Genomic DNA, 24034 nt, shown 5'->3' on the forward strand with positions numbered 1-24034 from the left:
TGTGTATCTAGTGGAGACATGGACTAATGTGAGTGGTTACCATACATGTACCATGCTACTGAATATGCTGCTGCTAGATAAATAACAATACATAATTATATAGGACCTATATTACCTTTTAAGCTGCTTTCACAAGTCCGTGAATGTGATGACATGCGTGACTGTGAAGAATCCATGTTTAGTCTGTTTCTTTGTCCTCCGTGTGTCAACCGTTTTGCACGGAAACAGCTAGGCTGATAATTGGCTTTCAGAGCATCTCTTAGCAATGATCCGTGAAGACCATGGACCTAACATGGATGGTTTCTGTGTTTTGTTCGTGGTTTTCACGGACGCATAGACTATAATGTGCGTGAGGCATCCATAAACACAGACAAAAATAGGGCATGCTTCCATGGTTTGTTGAAAACCAATGATGTATAAATACATACGTCAAAGTCAATGGATGCGTGAGCAGTCCGTAGAGACCACGGACAGCACATGTCCACGTGTCACTGAGGTGTGAAAGAGGCCTTACTCAACGGAAACCAGTTTCTAATTATACTTACACAGGTAGTTAGTAGTGAGGCTATAAATTGGAATATCCATTAGATTTGCAAAACACGCACCCAGCCTACCTGAATGTGTCAGCAACCCATGCGCACAGTAATGCGTAAAAAAAATATGCCCAGGGCACAGACCAGTGAAGTAAACATTGTTTAATACAAGTTGGCACTAAAGCACCATATGAAATTTATAGGTGATGACAGATTCCCGCCTACTGCTGCTTCACAAAACACGAGGGCTTTGTCAAGGTATCAAGTATGAAATCAGCACAGAGACCTGCTCCCTAAATAGCACTGACGTATAGAACACCCACCGCATATGAACATTAAAAGCAAGTACATGGACACACACGACTCTACTCTACTCTACGCAGAATTATTGGAGACGTGGGCTGCAGGTTTGGGTTTTTCTTGTTTAGGAGATTCAGTTTCTAATCTGGATTCCAAAAACAACTTGGTTTTAATGAGAAACAACTGGGGTGGATGAACCCACTACAAAGCAGCCTGCACATGGCGGAAGGGGAGAATGAGAACAAAAAGGTGCTTCAACCCTAATCAAATACATAGCGAGTCAACCAGCTTTCTAGAATGAACCTAACGTCTGTTCTTAATCACAGATCAGACATAAAAGGCGTTCAAAATTTTACACCCGCTGTTTACACAATAGTTCCTTAATGCATGTGTCATACTGGCGGGCATATTTTCTACAGGCTTGCATGCTACTGCATATGATAATCAAAGCCTAATGGGCTGCATAGAGGGGCTTAGGCTGTGACCCAACATGACCATGTACTACATGGCCACCTCGAATGACACTGTATATGAACTACTATGCAGATTCCACTAATTACTTACCCAAAGGAGTTGGCTTTATTCATTGAGTTGGGACAATCCCTAAATATCTAGATCTTAAGGACCAAACTTAATTGATCCATTGTGATCTGGTGATCCATTGTCATCTGGTGAGCCCTTCCTATAGCCACTACTCCACTCAGATCCCAGGTAGATGTTGTCATAAACTACTCAAGAACATACGTGTACTGAAAATACAGTGCGTGTGCACAGTTACTTCTTGTACGGGTTCCTTGGAGCATGCTTACAACCCTTCACCAGTATTTCAGCAAGGTAGATGGAGGCAGGAATGGCATCAGATCGCAAGTTTGGAGGTAGACTGGCTGGCTTTTATGGGGGTCTGATCTGAGGATGCTATTTTTCGCCTCTAAACCCTGGGGTGCAACTTATCATCGGGTGCGTTTTACAAAGCGAAAAATATGATATATAATCTCAGTGCAAAATGTGTATAATCTTGAATGGATCAACAGCCTAGAAAGAACCGAACAGTGAAAAGAGGTTATGACTTTTTCAAAGAGGTTCTACAGGGTTACAATTGTGTGAGGTTTTGCATATCAGCCCATAAAAAAAAAAAAAAAAAAAAAAAAGACATAACCTATGGACATCTATGACGTTGTGTTTTTGTAATTCTGCACAAAAATCTAAGCCATTTTGGAGGCTGGGTGATTTTTCATTGCTTTCTATGCATGCAACTACAACAATAGGATGACAAAAATACAACATGTAGTTTATAAAAAGATTTTTTTATTCCATTTTTGTTTTGACCAAGTAAGCGGGACTGCTGCTTTAAGAGGAGCGTGGTATTAGCCTACCACCAGATCCAACACTGACATAGATAAAGGCAAGAAAACACAGGAGCATACCGCACATCAGTTGGTTGTCATGCAGTACTTGTTATATCCATTGCTCTGTTGTCCACATTGGTGCCCATTGTTCAAGTGCCTTCACAAACAAACCTTCTGCCATTATAGTCCCTTAGCAACATACAGTACAAAGTCTTATTGCTGTAATATTACAATATGGCATTAAATGATTCATTAATTAATGCTGCAGAAAAAAAAAAAGAGAGGAAAAAAGTGCTTGGACCGTATACTGTACATACATACATTTTGTATTTTTTTGTTGTTCTTTTTTTTTCAGAATTACGTTTGTGGCACTCCAGAAACGATTTTGTCTGTAAAGCAAAATGTTCTATTTTGTTTTTTTAAGTGAAAAATGTTGAATTGCACTTTTTAATGTGTATTTGGAATGTTAACAAAAAAAAAAACTTTTTAAGCTAAAAGACCATTTACCATGTTGGGCCTTACATATCCATGTATATATCATCTACAACTATAGCCTTGGTCCATGGAAACTGTATATGGAGCAAAGATTATTCTTTCAAACTTTTATGATTTAGCGGTATTACATAGGATCAAAGTTTTGGGAAAAAAATTACCCTGTATTTCTTCTTACTTTATATACAAAATTTAACATTTCCCCCATCCCTGCAATTTATTTTTTTTGATCTCCAACATAATAAAAATATAGAAATAGCCTTATCTGATAGGTTTAGACTTCAAGTAAAAGTGCAGAAGAGAGAAATGTCATGTTCTGGTAATGCATTGGTGTTCTAGATTAGAATGCTTCACTCGGAGCTCCGCTCTAGGGCAACGTCCGTCTCTTTACTGCATGATATAAGACATTTGTGGGAGTTGCCCGATTCTCTCCCTGCAAACACAACTTTATCGTTCCCTTTTTTTTTTGTGTACTTTGCACTTTTCAGATAATTGTGTATTTACACGTTTCTAAAACATACAATTAAAAAAAAAAAAACAGTGTCTCTATGATAAGTGGCCTTTTAACTTAAAACTCCTACCACGAGAAATGGTTATTTCTAAAGCAACATAGTTATCTAAACTGATACGAAACAAAGGAAAAAAAACGCACACAAAGAAAACCTTAACAATTGTTTGTATCAAATGAGGAAACGCCAGCGAAAGCTTCAAAGCACTATAAAACAAAAATATAACTAAAAAAACGGAAATAACTAATTGTTTGTTATTCTAGATAGGGGGAAAAGGCATACGCCATTGTCCAGAATTATCAGAATTAAAGCAAAAGTATAAAAACAATCCTGTGTTAACCGAATTCAGAAGTGAAAAGGTTGTCCACCACTAAACAAGGTTAAGGTTGTTCTGTTCCGAGTGTTGGGGGTTTCTTTTACTGTATGCATATTTAACAAGGCTAGCTTGCTGTAAAAGTTAACTGGTGACGTAGTGCTTTGTGGCGGGCTGCCCATAGACCCTATAGAAATCTTGACGGCCATGTTGCTGGGTAGCATCAATCCATTCTCTGACAGCGAGTCCTGGAAGAGACTGTGTTACGGAAGGGGTGGGTGGAAGAGGATGAGAGTATTCTTGGGAAGAGACTGTCCATGGAAAGTGGCCAGATCTTGGATATGGTTGGTGGCCACTGTGGTTAGACACTGAAGAGCAATAACAGTTGTCCACAGAGCACACCAGGATCTTGCGCCCCCCATACTGGGAGAGGACAGATTGCTGAGATGACGAACTGTTTGGGTAATGGGAAGGATTGAAGACAGAATTGGAGTGGACAGGCTGTGGGCCGCTAGGAAGTCCTACAATATGCTGGGTAGAGCTGCAAGGCACCATGGGTTGTGCCGACTGACCCTCACCAGTGGAAGAACCCTGGCTTATGTACTGGCCACTAACAGTTCCAGGGGTTGAATCAAGGAAACTGCTTTCAGGAAATGCAGCTGAATGTTTGCGCTTCTCTCCCGCTGAACTGCTTACATTGCAGGAATACATAGGAATGCTCTGGAGGAATGGCACAGGGGTGCTGAACGGGCCTACAGCAACAGAGAGAAGAAATAAATTAGGTTGGAATAACACAAAAAAATTAAGCACAATGCAAAAACATGTACAATAATACAAGTGCAGAATATGCTATAATAAAGCACAGTAATACCATAATACTATTTATGAAGGACCTGAGCTACAGTTTAATATAGCGCCTTTTTTTTATTTTGCTCAGTGGCCTAAAAGGTGTTTTCTGGGATGGTTTTTAACATATATACTCATGTAGTTGATTAACTCATGTACCTCTTCTCTTGCCCATGCTTTTTTTTTTCAACTTGGATTCTCCTGACCCATTTTCACCATGTAAACCAATCCCTCTGGTTTGTTTCCATCCTGTATGTAGCGCTTTCTGTTCCTGTATCCAACCAAACCCATGATGCACTTCTCCTTTCTCTACCACAGCTCCAGAACTGCCCCTAACACCTTAAGTAGTTTATAGCTCCTCCCACCCGCTAATTACATAGCCACTCCCCTATTACTGACCCTTACCACGCCCAGCTAGTTTATAGCTCCTCCCACCCAGCTATTTACATTGACACTCCCCTATCACTGACACGCCCACGGACATAACATCACAGGAAATAAGAAAGAACTCCATGGACATGGTCATGTGACCACAACCCAGAACGGGAGATAGGAGCAATAAAGGTAAAATAAATACATTACAAAGTTCCAGCTACCTTCATACGTGATTATTTTAAAGGATGTTCATACAAACTAGAAAACCCCTTTATGGAACTTAGACAACCCATTTATGGACGTTACCTTCCAGCATTTTCCTCAGCTGTTTCTCCTTCTTCGTAATCTCTGTCAGGAAGAGTTTGGAGTTCAGATGTCCTATTTTCGGTGGTGGAAGGCTTCCTCCAGTGCAGGTCTGAGTCCTGTTACACAGAAAACAGTGTTTCCATTATATAGATATCTCACAGTATATTTAAAGCCCTTTCTACATTTACTGCTGTCTAAATTAAATAAATGGACACATCTCATCTGCCGCCTTGCCTCAGTAGATAGAACAGATTACTTCATGCTGGTACAAAGTGTCGCCCTGTGGAGATCATTTTTAAAGTGCCATAATAATAATGATGACTGGACGCTACGGGCAACATCATTGATTTTCTTTGCATTACTGTCCCCAACTCCCAAAACCGAGACAAGACTAATATGATGGAGGTCAAGGCAGACTCTTAGGTAATTCAAGATCTGCAGCTGACTTATAATAACAAAGCAAACTCCTCAACTAATGTATATTAGAAAATGTTTCCTTTGTCACTGGACCACAATAAAAGGTAAGCTTATTAATGAGTACATGTTTCCTGTAGGTCTTTTTTTAAAACAGAATTGATCTTTTGTTGCAAAGAACCTGTTTTTCTTCATGCTAAAGGCTTCAGTCACACTTCGTATGAATGGCCTGTCTGACAACACCTTAGAAGAAAGCAGGGAGATCTTCCCTTTGAGGAATTTTCCTTCTTTTCCTCTGACTGCATCCAATTACGACAATTCACTTGATGGTGTGAATGAAACCTTAAAGGTTTTCATGACCTGTGTGATTGGCTGGTTGATAGAAAGAAACTTTGGTTGGTGGTTTGTCCATAAGGTCACAAGTCTTTGGTTGTGGATGTGGCCAGTGTGAAAATCGAAAGGATATGGCTATTATCCTTGTGAAAATGGCTGTAAAAAAAAAAAGCAAAGAGCGAAATTGCTCTGGATTCTTGGTGTTCTTAAAGTGCTCATCTACCCGAGAAGACTGACATGCCCCATGTTGCAAAAGGCCATTGGTAGGCCAGATATTCTCCTATTATGGGCGCTGTAATAATCTTTCCAATTGTACAAAGAAATGATACAAGTATACAGTCCATCAACCAATCATTCTGATTGCAACTGTACCTAGCACAAGTCTTTATCCACGATTACATAAACCCAGACATTCCCAATGAAAGTCAATCTCCAAGTCCTCTAACCCTCCCTTCACTGTACTTAATCTCCCAGACTAAACAAACCACTTTACCTAGGAGTCTACCCGTAAACAACATATGTGGCATAAAACGGCGCTGCCTGAAATTTTAATCTTACCTGTCCATCAGGATTTTCACAGACTTTGTATTCTAGGAAGAAAACAAAAATCAGGTTAGTGAGCTGATAGTTCAGGTATTTTGTGCACTGAGAAAACTGTCTCTAGCTGTATCAGTCCTAAAACAGTAACGAATAATTGTATTATTTCTCCAGTCCAAGATCATCCAGGTCATCGATGGACACACGCATTTCAATAAATTTTGTCTACTGCGCACGAGATATGGGGCATATGTTTTACCAAAAGTGAAAGGTGCCCCGTCTAAAATGTTGACATAGGTTGGGCACTGCTATAGGTGTTCATGTAGATCAGGTTTGGGTAGAACAATCATCGCTGACCAAAATGTATGGTTTGTAAATCTGTAGAATCCATAGGGACATATTCTGCCATCTAGTATTAGCAGGGGTAAGCCTAGTTATTATGTAATTTGGGCTCTGAAGGGTTACTTGAACTTTATGTGGTTGTCTCATCTCATCCTAGTGATATGCCACCAATGTATCTCTCAAGGTGGACTAACCCAATGTGAAGTAGAGGACACCGCTCAAGTGCGGCCACTCTCCATTCATCGCTATGGTGAATGGAGTGGCCTTGCATGTGCTGTGCGCTCCCCATGCTCACCAAATAGGTTAGCATGATGGTTCACCTATTTTTGGAATTCCCGAATGAATGGAGTGCGTGCTTGCAGGAGCGGTGCACTCTCCTTCACTTTGGAGGTCCCCTTCTGGAGATAGGAGTGGTTCCCGTAGGTGACAATGTCTGAGATAACAAAACCCCTTTTAAACTTGTTCACCCAGGTGCATGTGAGATCCAATACCCCTTCCAGGAGGTAGAAGCGCACCTTTCTCCTTCTGAGATCCATTACAATATTTACAACAAAAAAATTATAAAAAAGTAAGCATGAACACAGATTTCAAATACAGTACATGGACCCCTAAGGAAGAATGTACGCTATTTCAGTTTAGAGTTACCGCTTGTGATACCCATTTTACTAATACTCAATGATAATAACAGATAATTACAAATTTTTTAGTGCACTCATTATTCCTGATTAAAAAAACCACTTCAAATGAAAATATTGCTTTCTACATAAAAATGCATTTCGGCATTATGGTCAAAATTAATAAAAATGTTAATCATACATTAAGTAACTTTTTTTTAAATGACTGTTAATAAAAAAAGGTATTATTATTGTTATTACATTCTCAGGAAAAAGTAGCAGTTATGGTTTTACATTAATGAGTGCTTTTCTAAGTCATTAGTGGGCATTAAGGAGCCTTTTGGCTTGTACAAGGTGCTCTTGTAATATTGCTTCTGAACAACAAATATTGGACTGGGTTCAGCTGCCAGGACAGCGAACACCGAAAGCAAGGGTTGTCAGGTAAAGACCTATTTAAATGCCCCACTAAACGGTTAAAAGGGGTATTCCAATCTTATGTAAATATAGTTTAAAGGGGTTACCCCATGATTAATGTAGAAAATGATATTCTGAAATATAGCACATGCCAGCCTCTTCAGGACAAACTTAGAACCAGCCCTGTACCTCACATGAATCCAGAGATCTCCCCATTGCACCAATTGTTCTGCTAGATTTATTTCAAGCTGGCAGCTTAGGGGGCGTGTCCTTTCCACTGCAGCAGGTGGCAGTTGAAGGATGGAACTGAGCATGTGCTTCCGTCTCAGTGAGGACAGAGGAATTAGAAAAAGAGCAAACAGCAGGTGGCGCTGTACAGAGAGATTTCAGTGAATAACTCATTGGCTATACAAAAAAATGTATTGCATGCAATTACAAAAGTATTTAGATGCAGGTGCTAGTTTGAAAAATGTAGAATATTTTCCATGGTACAATCCCTTTAATAACTGTATAAGAGGCTGAAAACCTAGACAGGCCTAGCTCAGCTGCAGTCAAGTGACAGCTATTAGCATAGGATCCACAAGATAAGACGCCGAAATGCGCCTATGTTTTAAGCCGCTGAACCAAAGACGGGTTATTAACAGATAAGTATGTAAATTATACGTTTTGTAACTTTTCCTTATATAGGTGAAACTCTAAAAATTAGAATATTGTGCAAAACTTCATTTATTTCAGTAATGCAACTTAAAATGAGTTGCATTAATGGAACTTAAAATTAGAATATTGTGAAAAGGTTGAATATTCTAGGCTCAAAGTGTCGCACTCTAGTCAGCTAATTAATCCATACCCCCTGAGCAAAGGGTACCTGAGATTGTGACTTTGGGGTTTCATAAGCTGTAAGCCATAATCATCCAAATTATACCAAATAAAGGCGTGAAATATCTCGCTTTGCCTGTAATGAGTCTCATATGTTAGTTTCACCTTTTAAGTTGCATTACTGAAATAAATGAACTTTGCACCATATTCTAATTTTTCAAATTTCACCTTTGCAATGATTAAACCTTATTTAAACAAGACTGATTGAATATCCCATGCATGTCCTTAAAGGGGTTTTCCCATTACAACAACCTGAAGTCTGACCGTCACAGGTCTAACTGCTGAGGCCCTCGCTGATCACAAGAACAGGGGCCCCAGCTCCACGTTTGAATGAGCGTCCGCCACTCCATTCCACTCTATGGGACTGCCGGAGAGGGCCAAGCACTTGTACACCGCTATCTCTAACAGCCCCATAGAGCTTAATGGAGCGGCAGTACACATTTGTGACCGCCTCGCCATTCTAATAGGGGAGCACGGGTCCCCGTTCTTGTGATCAGTGGGAACCCCAGCGGCCACGTTCCTGTAATGGGACAACTGCTTTAGGCTACATGCACACGAACGTTAGGGCTCCGTGCCGGTACTGTGGACCGCAAACTGCGGTCCGCAATGCACGGGCACAGACCGTGGGGCAGCCGCATGCTGATTGTGGACCCATTCACTTAAATGGGGCCCGCACTGCAAAAAAGTAGTGCATGCGCCAGAAACACCATGGCCAGAAACACCATGGAAGCACTCCGTAGTGCTTCCGTAGGGTTCTGATCCGTGCCTCCGTTCCACGTGTCCGTGATTGCAGACCCATTCAAGTGATACGGCCATGGGGGGCACACGGTCATGTGCATGTAGCCTTAAAGGGATAACTCCAATGTAGATCTGCAGATTGTGGGTAGTGGGGTCTCGCTGCTGAAAGCAACCAGAACATCCCAGGATAGGAAACCACCCCCTTCTCTCCAAATGCTAAGAATGCCCTTATAGGTCATGCAAACAGGAGGAAAATGTATATAATAATGAAGCATCCTTAACCTTCACTTTTGCTCTCGCAGCGGCTAGAAGCCAGTGTCCAAAGATGGATGTAAATTTACTACGACCAACTACCTATGTACTGTAAGTCATTGGCTTTACTGCATCCACCCACTAGACTATGCAAGGTCATGAAACCATCATACAAATCTTATAATCTTCAGCATATAGCACAGCTTAAAGAACCAGATCTGAATCTGTGGACTCCAGTAGCACATACATCATTCCAAAATAAAGTTCCCCACCACAGATCCTCTTTGACTATCTCTATATGTGAGGTCCACCTTACCTTCATGAAGTTAATGTCCTCTGTTTTGTCGAACATGACCTGCACAGAGCTCAGGAGCTTTTTGGCTTCTTGCATACGTTCGTTCAGGTGCAGAACCTGGGCTGCATTCTCGTTACAGAACTTGGCTTGAGCCTTATCCAAAATATCCATCGTTTTTCTCATGTCTTCATCCAAAATTTGGTGCAGTCTCTCGTACTGTTGCCGGACCTCATCTTTCAGCTGGTTAACTTTTTCCTGAGTGAAGGAAAGACCAAAAGCAACAGTGATTTACCCGTCTGTGCAGAGTCATTCTAAGAACACTGGCAGAGTACTCAGTAGTAGGAAACGCCATGTTTTATTATACTAGGCTACAGGTAGATGTTGACTGCAGCTGCACATCCTTGAAGCTTATGGAAAATTATTGGCATAGGTAAGTTTGGCTTTGGTGCAACTAGATAGTGATGTTATTGTCAGGCTAAATTAAAACTATAGGTAGGTTATCCTGGCCACAAGGCAGACTCAGGGAACAGCAGCCTCCGATGCAAGCCGAAGCTCTTGAATGGAAGATTGATCACAGCGCTGTTCAACGTGTAGTGGCCTTACTGGGTTACTGCAGCTCAGCTCCCGATAAAGTGAATGAGAGCTTAGCTGCAGTAACCTGGCACGGCCACTACACTTTGAACAGCGCTGTGTTTCCTACACCATTTAAAGTGCTAGTTCTGGAGGCTGCAGGAAACAGCTGATCATGGGGGTACGAGGTGTCGGACCTTCACAGATCAGATATTAATGACTTTTCCTGAGGATAGGTCATCAATATCAGGACCCTTAAAAACCCCTTTAAGTAAAGTAAGTGCAAAAACGGAATCCTAGGCCCGTCAGCTCAGCAATGACTTCACTTTCCACCTCCGTAAAAAAAAACTCAAAGGAGCTATATGCCTTATATTATATATAGCTGAATGCACACAGTAATACTTAGTATTTTAATATTTCTAATGCTGCTATCTCACTGTTTGCTCAAGCTGCTTCATATCGCTCTTACCTCATCATCACCTTATTTGCATAGGGATGCAGATGGGACAATCTGCTGGGAATAAACTTCGTCATAGATGTAGTCATCCCGATAAATGCCCTGCCCTGTAGATAGTCAGTCCCGGTGCAGTAGGGGTCTGTCAAGCCATATGTGAATGTGGAAGTTGGCTGGGTGATCAACACAGACACGTCAGAGAGACACCTGTTATATACTAATAACCTCTGCGAAATGAAATGGCCATATGCATTTCAGTATATCCGGAAAAACGTTATCAGGCATAGGCATGGCTGACTGGTTATCTGACAAGGCCTAATCAATAGGGCAGTCACTTTTTGACTTCGTTATCCTGGGTTACATTCACCAGTTGTAAAGTGGATGCCCAGATCACTGTGCTCAGTCTTCAGTGCGTGCGCTGCTCCTCCTGCTACTGCCAGGAGGAGCAGCAGAGTGATCTGAGCCCTGAGCTGCTGGAGAGCCGGATGAGCAGCTTCTAATAAGACAAGGGTGACGCTGCTACGATGTATTTCTATACTATACAGTGTGCGTTTTATCACTTCATATGCAGCTCACAGCGTCTGCAGGATCACGGTGCTACCATCCTAAACACCGATGGAGGGTTCTGTGACCGGACATGTCCAGCCTCCTCCATAGGAAAAAGCCTGCACATGGGAATCCTATGGAGGAGGCTGATAGATGTGTCTGGTCACATGAGCCTAAGGGCTCATGCACACGACCATATGTATTTTGAGTCCGTGTGCATTTTGTATTTAGTGGAACGGAACAGCTGGCCCCTAATAGAACAGTCCTATCCTTGTTAGTAATGCAGACATTAATGGGACACGTTCTATTGTTTTGCGGAATGGACATACAGAAACAGAATGCACACGGAGTCATTTCCATTTTTTGCGACCCCATTTAAGTGAACGGTTCCGCATACGGGCCGCAAAAATAAAATAAAAAATGGAATGGACACGGAAACAAAATATGTTCATGTGCATAAGTCCTAAATCAGAGGCCATGTCCAGTAGGGGTGCCCCATGCAGTCCGTGGAGAAGGCTGTGCAGCAATTCCCAAAGGGAGAAATCAGCGCTGATCTTCTAATAACTACATATCAGTAAATGGGTTTCCAACGCATTTGTTAAAATAAATATATAGCGGTCAACACCCTCAAGGGGTTATGTCATGATTGATGTAAAAAATGAAAATAATACATCATCTAGTACATGACAATCTCTTACTAATAAAGCTAGAACCAGCCCTGTACCTCACATGGATCCAGAGATCTCCCATTCATTGCTCCAATTGTTCTGCTACGTTTATTTTAGGCTGGCAGCTCAGGGGTAGGGGGAGTCCTTTTTCTGGTGCATTTCCTTTCTGCCACAGCTACCCTTTATTTCTATATTGTGTGTTTTATTGCTTCATAGGCAGCTCACGGCGTCTGCAGGATCATACATGTATTTAAACTGAGAGCGTGCGACCACCACAGTGAGGTGGACGGAGAAATCAGAAAAAGAACAAACAGTAGATGGAGTTATTCAGACACATTTTATTGATTAATACGGATACAACTTACTGACTAAGGCTACATGCACACGACCGTATGTGTTTTGCGGTCTGCAAATTGCGGATCCAAAAAAAAAAAAAGATGGCATCTGTTTTTTTTTGCGGATCCATTGTAACAATGCCTAAAACAGACAAGAATAGGACATGTTCTATTTATTTTGCAGGGCTACGAAACCGACAAACGGATGCGGATAGCACACTTGAATCAAATGGGTCCACAGCCTATTCGCAAAAAAAAAAAAACTGAATGTAAACAAAATACGTTTGTGTGCATGAGGCCTATCTCTGTGGCTGTATAAATTTTTTAATTACAGGCAATTACAAAAGTATTCAGATCCAGGTGCTGGTTTTCGTGGGACAACCCCTTTAATAGTTTAGATATTGTAGTGGATTTATAAGTAAACAGCTTTGTCTTACAGCCTTTCACACCTTCCATCCCCCATTCAGAAGCCACTCTGAATGTGTAAATCACAAAGTGGGAGCTCCCCATATGTTCCTACAGTACCACGTCACCCTATTTCCACATTAGAACCCCATTTAATGCAGCGTATGGTCTGTGAAGGGACCTCTGCGCCCGGTGGTCGGATTTGCAGGGTAACCCAGAAGTTACATTTTCTTCTCTACCGAGGCTGCAAACACTTTCCGGTGTTAACGCCAGCCATTCCAATCACCTCATTGAGCCAGTGACAGCTTAAATTAATTGCTTTTCTCCAATACGCATTCATTTAAATAGCAAATTTGCTGATGCCCCATTTCTGTTCCTTGAGATAATAGTCTGCCGCTCTAAACTGCTGTCAAATTACAGACGATAATGAAGGATGATGATCTAAACAATGGAAATAATAAGGGTATTGCTCAAAGGAAAGGATAATACATGTAGGATTTGAACTTGTATGTGAATATAGGGGTGGTGGTAGAGGTCGGGACATATAAGAGTCTGGTCAGGCAAACAGCAACATCTAGGTATACTGAACCAAATCTGGATTTATGGCGGCAAGTTTTAATATGTAACGTATACAGTAATAAAAATAAGTCGTCGTGGGACCATAAAAAAATGCCTCATATGAGATTTACTGTAAGGAAAGCCATACACAGCAGTCTTCTGCATGCACTAGACAGACCGAGAGGTAAGGATGAGATTACGGGACAATGGGCAGATCTGATCCGTGGAAGCATTCATGATCCTACATGGAGATTTCCAACATACTGGAATATAATCCATGCAATAAATTAATGCAATCAATCACCTTTGTCTTGGAAGAGGAATGTTATTATCACCGCACCCTGGCAAGGCAGAGGAGACTGGCTTCTAAAGCAGTGATTATATGGGATTATATTAATGGAACAAATGGCAGCTCCCCAAAATTATTTATTTCCCAATTTTATAATACTAAAGGATCAGTGTTCATTATTGTTACTGACCAGTTTACAATTCTCATCAACCAAAATCATCATACCGCAGTCGGAGGCTCCGTTCTGAGCATCCATCGGCAGTTCTAGAACAGAATGTATGATGCTATTTTTGCTTTTTTGGGACCAAAACGTAAGGGGGTTGTCCTGTCTGGAACATTTATGGCACAATGCTAGGTAGTGCCAGAAATGTCAGATAGGTGCAGGTCCCATCTCTGGAATCCACTCATATCTCCAGAATGGAGACCACCCAAAAAAAAAAAAAAAAAGAGCACAAATGTGGTGTATCGTCTCCATTCACTACTATGGGACTTCCAAAATTAGCTGAGCAAGCATGCTCAGTTATTTTTGGAACTCCCATGGCAATTATTAGAGGGAGGCTGTGTATGCTTGCTCTCCCATCACTTCAAGGCCCCATTCCGGATATAGGACCAGGTTCCTGAAGTGGGACTAGCACCTATATGAGGTTTATGGCATATCCTGGCAATATGCCATTAATGTCCAAGATGGCACAATCCCTTTAACACCTATTCACTGGCTAGAAGATAAGCATTTGATTGAAGGGGGTCAGACTCCACTGATCATAAACAGACGACCCAATTACTTCAAATGAATGAAGTGGAGGTTGGGTACAGTGCACTGCTATCTCTGGCAATACCATATAAGAATGTACCGAGTAAGGATCACTGTGAAAGGTGATGGAACTGCAGATGGAACAAGGCCTCCAACCCCAGTGTGAACAGAGCCTCTGGGTGTATGCCAATCAGTAAGGCGTCATTAGGAGCCGCTGTACAACAAATCTGGCAGATCCTAAGGTGATCATCGATGCCAAACTGCCCCAAAACCCAGAGGCCATTTTGAACAGAAAATAGCCATTTAACAGCAACCACTGTTTTTCAAATTGGCAAAATCCACCAGCGCATGTTTCCGTTATCTCCAAGGCTCGCTGTAGACTTACACTCACCTCCACTAATCTCTTGTCAGATTCCAGTTTGTACAGCTGATCCTCTATATCTTGTTCCCGCTCCTCCAAGCGATCTTGCTGTTTCATGAGCATTTTCTGTAAATCAAAAAGGTACAAACATTAGAAGAAAAAAGGGACAAGGCTTGCATCAGATATTCAAGTGCAAAGCAAAGAATTAACATGCAAAACTATACAACAGTTTTATCTAATAAAAGTATGAACAGATTATTTGTCATGCTTTCTACAGTTGTGGCTTACATAAAACTAAAGCCCCACCTAGTGAGTCACAACGTGGCAGGTTAAATATGACTGAAGTCGTTAAGCCACAAGATGACTGAAAATATAGTCCCCCACTATGGAAAGGTTCAGTGCATGATAAGTGGGCGTTACTTCTGTCATTATTACCAGAAAGGACCCTGTCACTGCTTACCCAACTTGTAGCAAAGCTGGAAGACAAACCTAAAACAATGACCTCTTCTTCATTCGAAAGCGGTATCCAGAAAGTAGCTAAGTTATAGCAGCAACTATGGAGCCACCATTTTTTCACACAGTCACCCAGGCTTTACATAAATGCACAGCCCCTGCTCTCTTCTTCCCTCTGTGGCTCCTCCTGATAGAGTTTACACCAAATTCTATGCTATGCCTGATCTAAGAGGCTGACCTACCAGAATATCCCCTTCACATACACCCTATTAGGGCTTAAGACAACACTGAGCTACAATGGAAAGCTGCTGCAACAAGTAGCTTCTTTTCTGGCAGATTTAGAGCACCCAATGGTTCAGGGTTAAAAAAAAAGCTGAACATGTGGTGATCAGATAACTGGTGCTGTGGCTTCAATTTAAGGAAAGAGGAAGATCCCATCACAGGATCTAATGAAGGAAGACATCTGCTCTTTATCCATATACGTGGGAATGGTCTCCATGAAGTGAAGCTATAGGCATAGCAGCGCCTGTCACCAAAGAATGTATGAATTCTAATAATACAACAAAACAACAACAAAAACTCAGAAATGCAGCAAAGTTTACAATTTCCTGAATACACGGATCCTGCTCATATTGAGATTAAGTTTTGGCAGAGGGCAATTTTTTCAAACAAGTTTATGACATAACTCAACATCTTTATTTCCATTAGAACTTTCATTGGCTTGAAGGCATAGCCCTTTAATTTATTTTAAGGCTCTTCGCAATAGAGTGTAGGCCTCAGTCATGGATCGGGATCAGCTCCAGCTGGAGCCAAAGTCTTTCACGGCACAGCACCCATAGCTGATTCTGCAGAGCCCTGTGAAAACATTCTCAGGGTTAACATTTCAGGGCACTCCAACCTACACTGAATGTTACTCCCTTGGAGGCACAGCAATGCCTGAATAACATCAATAGCGAGAATAGGGGGGAGGAAGGGAAAATGTGCCAAAAAATACCAGCTTTGTGAACTTCACTAAGGACAGTAAATGATCCAAGCTCAGGAAAAACTTCCATGATAAAAACTGAGTTTTTGGCACCAAAGTCAAAGCTGTCCCAAACGTTATTGGTAATGTGATTGGTAATGCAAAAAAATTAGGAATCTGGAAAACATTTCAAAGGGGAACCTCCTAACAATGGTTCCTGAGAGCTGAACGTGGGGGTCTGCAATATTTTATTTTATATTTTTGCTTATAGGGGCTATTCTTCCCAAAACTGTGCCATACCTCGGGCTGAGCTACAACAGCATACACATTCTGAGGATAGGTTCAAAGCTGTATTAGGATGTGGGCAGCAATGTTTTTTAATTCTTGTCAGCCCCTTTTCTATCTTATCCATACCATAGGCATCTCTACTGTTCTGTTCATTTGGTCTCTAATACATTCCTGGAAAATTCAAGATAACTTGTGGAAAGTGTCTGTGAAGGTTCTCATTCATCCAGGTCATGGTATATCTGTAAAGAATAAATCAAGGCAACAGGACTTACTGTAGATTTCTTCAAAACGTTTCACTCGTTCTTCCAACGAGCTTTCTCAATTCTCCTGAGAAAGCTCGTTGGAAGAACGAGTGAAACGTTTTCAAGAAATCTACAGTAAGTCGAGTTGCCTTGATTTATTCTTTACAGATATAACTTGTGGAAAGCTAAATCTTTTGACCAACACCTTGACATGCAGTAAGAGTTTCTGATTCATATAGTGGGCATAGTGTTACAACATCATGACAAATACTCAATAATTGTGGAAAAAGAAATGTAAAAATTTTGCATCAAATCAATAATAATCAAAACATAGATGTGTAACAGCTACTATCTGTAAGGCCTCTTTCGCATGAGGATGTGTTCAGTGAAAAACTGATGGTTTTGTATGAAACCAAAATCAGTGTTGTCTTGGCGTTTGCAAAAGGAACGTGTCCGGATGGAAAAGTTGCTTGTGTGAAATTGGCCTAGGAGAAGTTCAAAGTGATTATAATAAACCATTTATGTCACCACTGCAGTATTCAAGGAAATCACGTGTAAAGTAATTAACTGAAATGTGGTAAATACTGCTAAAGCTACCCATCTCATAAAATCTTCTGCCTCCTAAACTAAGAACGGAGATCAGCTCTCAGGAACCAGATTTGTGTGTTTCAATGGTAAAAACTTTTTGGGTGAAGTTTCACACTTGCAGCTTTTACACATATTTGGAGCCACTGGGAAAACCGCATCAGAAAAATAAAATGCCTTAAAAGCTGATGAGTTTGAAAACACTATAACCATCTAGTGAAAGCAATTCCATTCCAAGCAAATACAGCGGTAAAACAATGGTAAAAGACACATACCGGTTTACCGGTGGCACAAAAAAAATGCATAAAAAAACTCAGCCTTGAAAACGCACTGAAAAAAATCATTAGAATTTGTGCTGATTTTATGTGCGGTTTTAATGCGTTTTTTTTTTTCCAGCTTCCCTTTCACTTCAAGGGGAGAATTAGCCCGGATCCTGCTCCAAGATAGAGCACGCTGCTTCCCATTGAAATGAACTGGAGGATTTTTAGAGGTGTTTTTGGCACAGCTGCTGCCAGTGCCAAAAATACCACGGTATGTTATTTCCAGCTTAAGGGTGGGGGTGCTCAGTGTAAGACCCCCACTAATCTTATAATGATTACCTATCCCATGAAGATTTAAGGCGGGTTTACATGTCCAAATGTAACAGCTGATTGTCGGGAAGGAAGTGTTCCTTCCAGACAGTCGGCTGCTTGTCCAGTGAAGGAGAAAGCTGCATGTACATTCAGTGATCTCCTCCACAGTAAAAGGATGAGGAATTGCAATCACTCATCCCCATACAGAATCATTGTTTCTGGGCAGCAGATCGCTGTTTAGACAGCACAATCTGCTGCCCAGAAATGATAATAAGTGTGGCTGCACGAATAACAGGTTCACCCAATAAATGAGCGTTTCACTTGTTCATCACATGACTGGCGACACATTAAGACAGGCAGATTGTCGGGAACGAGTGTTCGCAGGAACGTTTGTTACCGATAATTTGCCCGAATATTGGGCAGTGTAAATCCAACTCAAGAACTAGACAAAATGACATACAATTCAGAAGCTGTTCAGCCCAGTCTCCTAGCCAGTATGACCTATTATCAACCCAGGAAATATGTGATCCCATTAACAGAAAATTATTCGGAATAATTAGGGGCCAGGAGTATGGTTTCGGGCTTCTGAGATTTCATCAACCCTGGGTAACTTAATACTTCTGTAAACTTAATTATTCTTCAGCATATTAGAAAAGAGTGCAGAATAAGTAATGAGACGCTATGAGGAATTCCATGTCTTAGAAGAGGTAGTGATAGGGTTATTGGAAAAAGAAACCTCAAGACATTAGAGTAACTATATTATTCTCAATATAACTGACTAATAACATCCACCCACAAGATGGCCAGCATAATGCAACATGAGTACTGTATGTAGGAGGGGGATCACCAGAAATCAAATGCTCTCCCCAACACTAAATAAGTAATATTCTGAGTGGGTGCATTGTGGCATTTAAAATCTGCCTAAAATAACTGTGTCAATATGTTACTACCCTGAAACAAAACCAGCGGCAGATAAATATTGAGCATTGTATGTACTGCATATATATCGGTATGTATTATAACTGATGAAAATAAAAATACTGACTTGTAAAAGGTAAAAGACCTACAGTAAGAAACCCTATAACTTTATATTTTAACAAAAAAAAAAATCCAAAAAATGGTTTTCCCTGCTCAGTATTTTGCTTCCCGTCTTCTAGAATTCCACATTATATTCAGTGCTGGAAACAAGTGCCACATAATCAGACCTGTTCTGGGTTATCGGAAGCAAGATTAAAAAAGTTTTGCTGAATATATTATACAGATAGAGATGGCCATATACATTAGAGCAGGGGTAGGAAACCTCCAGCACTGCTGCTGTTGTGAAACTACAACTCCCAGCATACATACTTTCCCTGCTCTTCTCAGAACGCCCATAGAAGTCAACGGAGCCTGATGGGAACTGTAGGTTCACAACAGCTAGAAAGCCGAAGGTTGCTGACCCCTCCATTAGAGGAACGTGTGCCAAACATCGGTCATTCAGGACCGGATGACTATCTAATGTGTATGCGGGTGTCTTGATTCTCCCCCAACAGTACAAGTTGGGGTAAAGAAAAATGACACTGACAGCAGCTTATTCCCCTTAGGCCTCATGCACACGGCCGGTATTGCAGCCTGCAAACAGGGGGTCCCCACTGCACGGAATGGCCGAACAACGGTCCTGTGCAAGAGGCCAATCTGAGCATATACAGTGTGAGTATGGAAGGGGGTGCTGAGGGAATGGCTGTCTGCAGAACGAGCATTTGTATGAACAGCTTTAGGCTACAAATCAGTTTCTTCTCAATCTCAAATATCTCCCCAAACCTTCAGTATACAGCCATATGCAATACCAGCTAAAATCTCTCTCATTTGTGCTAATTTTTCTCTTTTTCTTGCATGTTTTTCATGTTTTTTTCTCCATTATATCCTTTACAGTAATGTCTTCCAGGAGCCTGTTCAGTACCAATACAGCAATATGTATTAACTCTATTGCTTAGCTCAGGACATCTGCTTTAACTAGAGACTTGCTTAGAGGCGGCTACTCTGGGTCAAGCAGATTGTAAAAATGAGCTGCATTAAGTAGCTCAACCAGATATAAGAAGCTGAACAGTTGCCGTTACATTTATTACTGCGCAAAAAATATTATTTTCTGCATTATTTGTGGCACTGTTTGGCGGTATTATAATACCCTGCTAAACGCTAGTTATTCTATATTAAAACACCATACAGCAAATACACATTACAACTAATATTCTCCTATCTTTATCAAAATCTGTTCATTAGGCAACATCCTCATCTCAGTGCAACGTCATTGAAATAGGAATCTTTCATAAGGAACCCCCCACGTTATTTTATTAAATTAATAGACTGGAAAGATGGTTGTCATAGCAACATATCCCTTATTAAACATGCCTCTCTATGTGTAGCTGGAAGATACAAGTACTGGCATCATTACAAGCCAAGTACAGGTAAGAGATTTCATTTCCTGGACCCGTTATCTAGTATGTTATAAAAAACGAGGAATAGAGAGTCACTAAGGAGTCAGTTATAAATGATGCCTAATAATTTCATCAAGTGTTTATGCAGCATTTGTGATGAGCAAGGCTGGAGAATTTAATGAGAACTGCAGTAAAGTAGCAGGAGGCATTTATCAGATAAGCAGGCCTCGTTTTCCCTAGCAACCAATCAAAGCTCAGCTTTCATTTCCTAAAGTGCTCTGAACACATGAACTCTCCCCTGTGATTGGTTGCTATGGGCAACAAGTCCAGTTTTCACTGTACCCCTGTATGAATCCGAGTAAGGCTAAGGCTACACAGCGACATTTGTCACGCGACAAAAGGGATACAACTACATAGCCAAATGTGTTGCAGGACATTTGTTGTAATGATAGTTATGTTGTCGCACTGCGACATGTTGCACTGTGACTTGGATGGATTATTTGCGACACCACAGACTATCACTACAATAAATGTCACGCAACATTGGTGCGACACATGTCGCCGTGTAGCCCTAGCCTAAAAAAAAAAAACAAGCTGTCAAGCTCCATGATATTATAAATTACATTCATCTGACTAATAAACTAAAATAACACATGCATGACCACACACAGGCACTGAACGGCAGATAATTGGCCACAGTCATCTTTATTAATCTGTCCAGATTATCCATTATTAGACAGACACCAAATATTTTCTGGGCCATCCGGGTCACTCGGGTCTAATCCAGACTCTCCAGAATCACTGACCCTTAAAGGGGGTGTTCAGATTTTTTTGTTTTTATTTGCCCCCAAGCCAGCAGTACCTGTGAAGAAATCCATACCCACCTGCTCCCTGTCACTCCATTCAGGTTCCTGGGCTCTCATCAATGGACTTCTGATCCTCTGCACAGGCAGGGTTGTGTGCCCTTGCAGCCTCAGCAGTGACATGTCCCCAAACAGAGAGATACGTCACCGCAGAGGCCAGTCAATGGCTGCAGTTGCACATGTGACCCTGTCCATAGAGAAGTTGGCAGACAAGAACCGGATATCCAGTGAAAAGAGCCCGGTACCCAGAATGGAGTGGGATCTGGTGTGTATGGCATACTCTACAGCAGGCATGCTCAACCTGCGGCCCTCCTGCTGTTGTAAAACTACAACTCCCACAATGCCCCGCTGTAGGCTGTTCGGGCATGCTGGGAGTTGGAGTTTTGCAACAGCTGGAGGGCCGCAGGTTGAGCATGACTGCTCTACAGATACCGCTGGTAGAGGCACAAATTCTTTTGTAGACATCCCCTTTAATTTGCCCAAAATAGGCAGGAAAAATTCCAACATTTTGACAGTCAATATACATCCAGTACACTGTGTCTCAATGGAGGAGGCATGATAACAATTTTGGTCACATGCTCCTCCTTCTGCAGCCATTTCATAGACAGAAGTGCTAAATGAGTGGGACAGGAGGTTAGCCAAAGCAGGGTGGGCATGACTTCAATTATCTAGGAACATGCCCCAAACATGAAATATATATAGCCATATTATGAACATCACTATTCACATGTATAAATTGGAAATAAAGTGTCCAGCCCCTTTAAAATACCCCCCTCAAGGGACCCCTTCACAAGCTCTGGATTTGCCAAGGATTTCTGCCCAGATTCTGCACTGTAATCCTCATCAAATACACTCACAAGCCGCCTCCAATGCAAATGAATGGGAATTTTGTAACTCTATTCACATGCATCGGAAGACATCTGCGTGGATTTTAGTCTACGCCATGGAAAAAAAAATCGTCCACACCCAAAAATAGCATGTTCATTCCTCGTGTTAGCCTCATTGAATGTGTGGCTCTGACGACCCGATGACTGCACATCTGCAGAAGAAATCTCATTGTCAGCCTCGGATTTCTGACGCAAACCCTCTTGCAAAGATGCGTCAGATTTGTCATAGGCAAATGCGTAATGTGCGACCACACCCTTTAAGGGAACCTGTCACCGGGATTTGGGGTATAGAGCTGAGGACATAGGTTGCTAGATCACCGCTAGCACATCCGCAATACCCAGTCCCCATAGCTCTGTGTGCTTTTATTGTGTAAAAAAAAACTATTTGATACATATGCAAATTAACCTGAGATGAGTCCTGTCCCTGACTAATCTCACGTACAGGACTCATCTCAGGTTAATTTGCATATGTATCAAATCAGGTTTTTTACACAATAAAAGCACACAGAGCTATGGGGACTGGGTATTGCGGCAGTGCTAGCGGCCATCTAGCAGCCCATGTCCTCAGCTCTATACCCAAAATCCCGGTGACAGGTTCCCTTTAGGGGGGCTTCCATTAGATCCCTATTACAGAGGAATCTTCTCTCGGGGAGAAGATCATCCTAACACACCACCATACAGACATACCATACTGTTGTACCATACTTGCACCTCTGTGCAAGCTCTGTGTAGGAGGCCTTCAGCTAAAAGGTCAGCGGGGCAGCCATGGAGAATTTTACATTTCCCCGGCATGTTATTACTGGAATGTTCCTGCAGTAGGACCCCAGTCCATTATTTAGCGTGGCTCCAAAGTGGAGCGTCTGTGTTTGCCCGAAAGCCATTTTCTGATTTCATGCTTCACAGTATGCCTACAATTACCTGAAGGCACAGAACACCGTCTGATATCTGGAAACAAATACTCCTTACAGAATGAGAGATTTTCCTAGAGAAATTCTAATTTCTCCAAACTAGACAATGCAAAAAGGGCCTCCTGTCACAGAAACGGGCAATATCTGCTCACCGATTCATCAAATACTTTGTAACAGCTCAGTATTTCAATAAATAATTCAGCAGAATATCTTTGCATTAATATTCAATTGCATATTTAAGACACTATAGAATATTTAATAGAATCAATCATACACACGGAATGGGCAATATTCTCATAATAGAAAGTGACGCTTTATTACTTTTTGTCTAATAAAATATGAATCGATGTGTTGGAGGGATGAGTAATGGAATATCAGACACCTCAGATAACAAGCAGTGTAATGTGGATGAACCCAGCCAGCTGTACATGCTTGTGCAGTAAAATACCCCGTTTTATGATTTTCATCGTCTCACTAATGGGATACACACAGATTAAAGGGGTTGTCCGAATGTTTAATACTGATGAGCTATCCTCATGATAGGTTATCAGTATCTGATTGGTGTGGTCTGACTCCTGGCACCCCAACCAAATCAGCTGTTTGAAGAGACTGCGAGCACGGCAGCCGCCTCGCAGCTTACTAAGCACAGCGCCATACATTGTATAGTGGCTGTGCTTAGTACTGCAACTCTGCCCTATTCATTTGAATGGGCCTGAGCTGCTCTGACCCTAAGTTCACACCTGAGCGTTTTACAGCGCGTTCAAACACGCTGTAAAACGCTCAACACATGAAAACCAATGCTTCCCTATGGGAATGGTTCTCACCTGGGCGTTTTACAGCGCGTACGATCGCGCTGTAAAACGCCCGACGCATAATCAAGTACTTGAGCTTCTTTGGGGCGTTTTGACGCGCGTTTGTGGCCATAGGACACTGCAGTCAATCACACAAACGCACGTCAAACGCGCGTTTACTATTACAAAAAACGCGCATAAAAATGCGCTACAAAAACGCGCGTTTGAGAAACGCTCAGGTGTGAAAGCAGGGTTAGACCATGTGACTAGTGTTGAGCGAACTTCTGTTTTAAGTTCG

The 24034-nt window shown here is 41.6% G+C and overlaps 1 protein-coding gene across 2 annotated transcripts in view; it reads right to left on the reverse strand.

Annotated features, from left to right (window-relative positions):
- Positions 1–2118: 2118 nt before the first annotated feature.
- TRIM8 (tripartite motif containing 8) overlaps positions 2119–24034 on the reverse strand; it is an 88944-nt gene continuing 67028 nt past the window's right edge. For both annotated transcript variants that reach the window (XM_044300209.1, XM_044300210.1), the window contains exons 3-7: positions 14803–14898; positions 9857–10090; positions 6326–6357; positions 5021–5136; positions 2119–4245 (exon numbers count right to left, since the gene is read on the reverse strand). In XM_044300209.1, the coding sequence (XP_044156144.1) occupies positions 3638–4245; positions 5021–5136; positions 6326–6357; positions 9857–10090; positions 14803–14898 (1086 nt within the window). In that variant the 3' untranslated portion in view covers positions 2119–3637. The remainder of the gene's footprint in view (positions 4246–5020; positions 5137–6325; positions 6358–9856; positions 10091–14802; positions 14899–24034) is intronic.

Source organism: Bufo gargarizans, chromosome 6 (genome assembly GCF_014858855.1).
Source record: "Bufo gargarizans isolate SCDJY-AF-19 chromosome 6, ASM1485885v1, whole genome shotgun sequence".
Classification (NCBI taxonomy): Eukaryota; Metazoa; Chordata; class Amphibia; order Anura; family Bufonidae; genus Bufo; species Bufo gargarizans.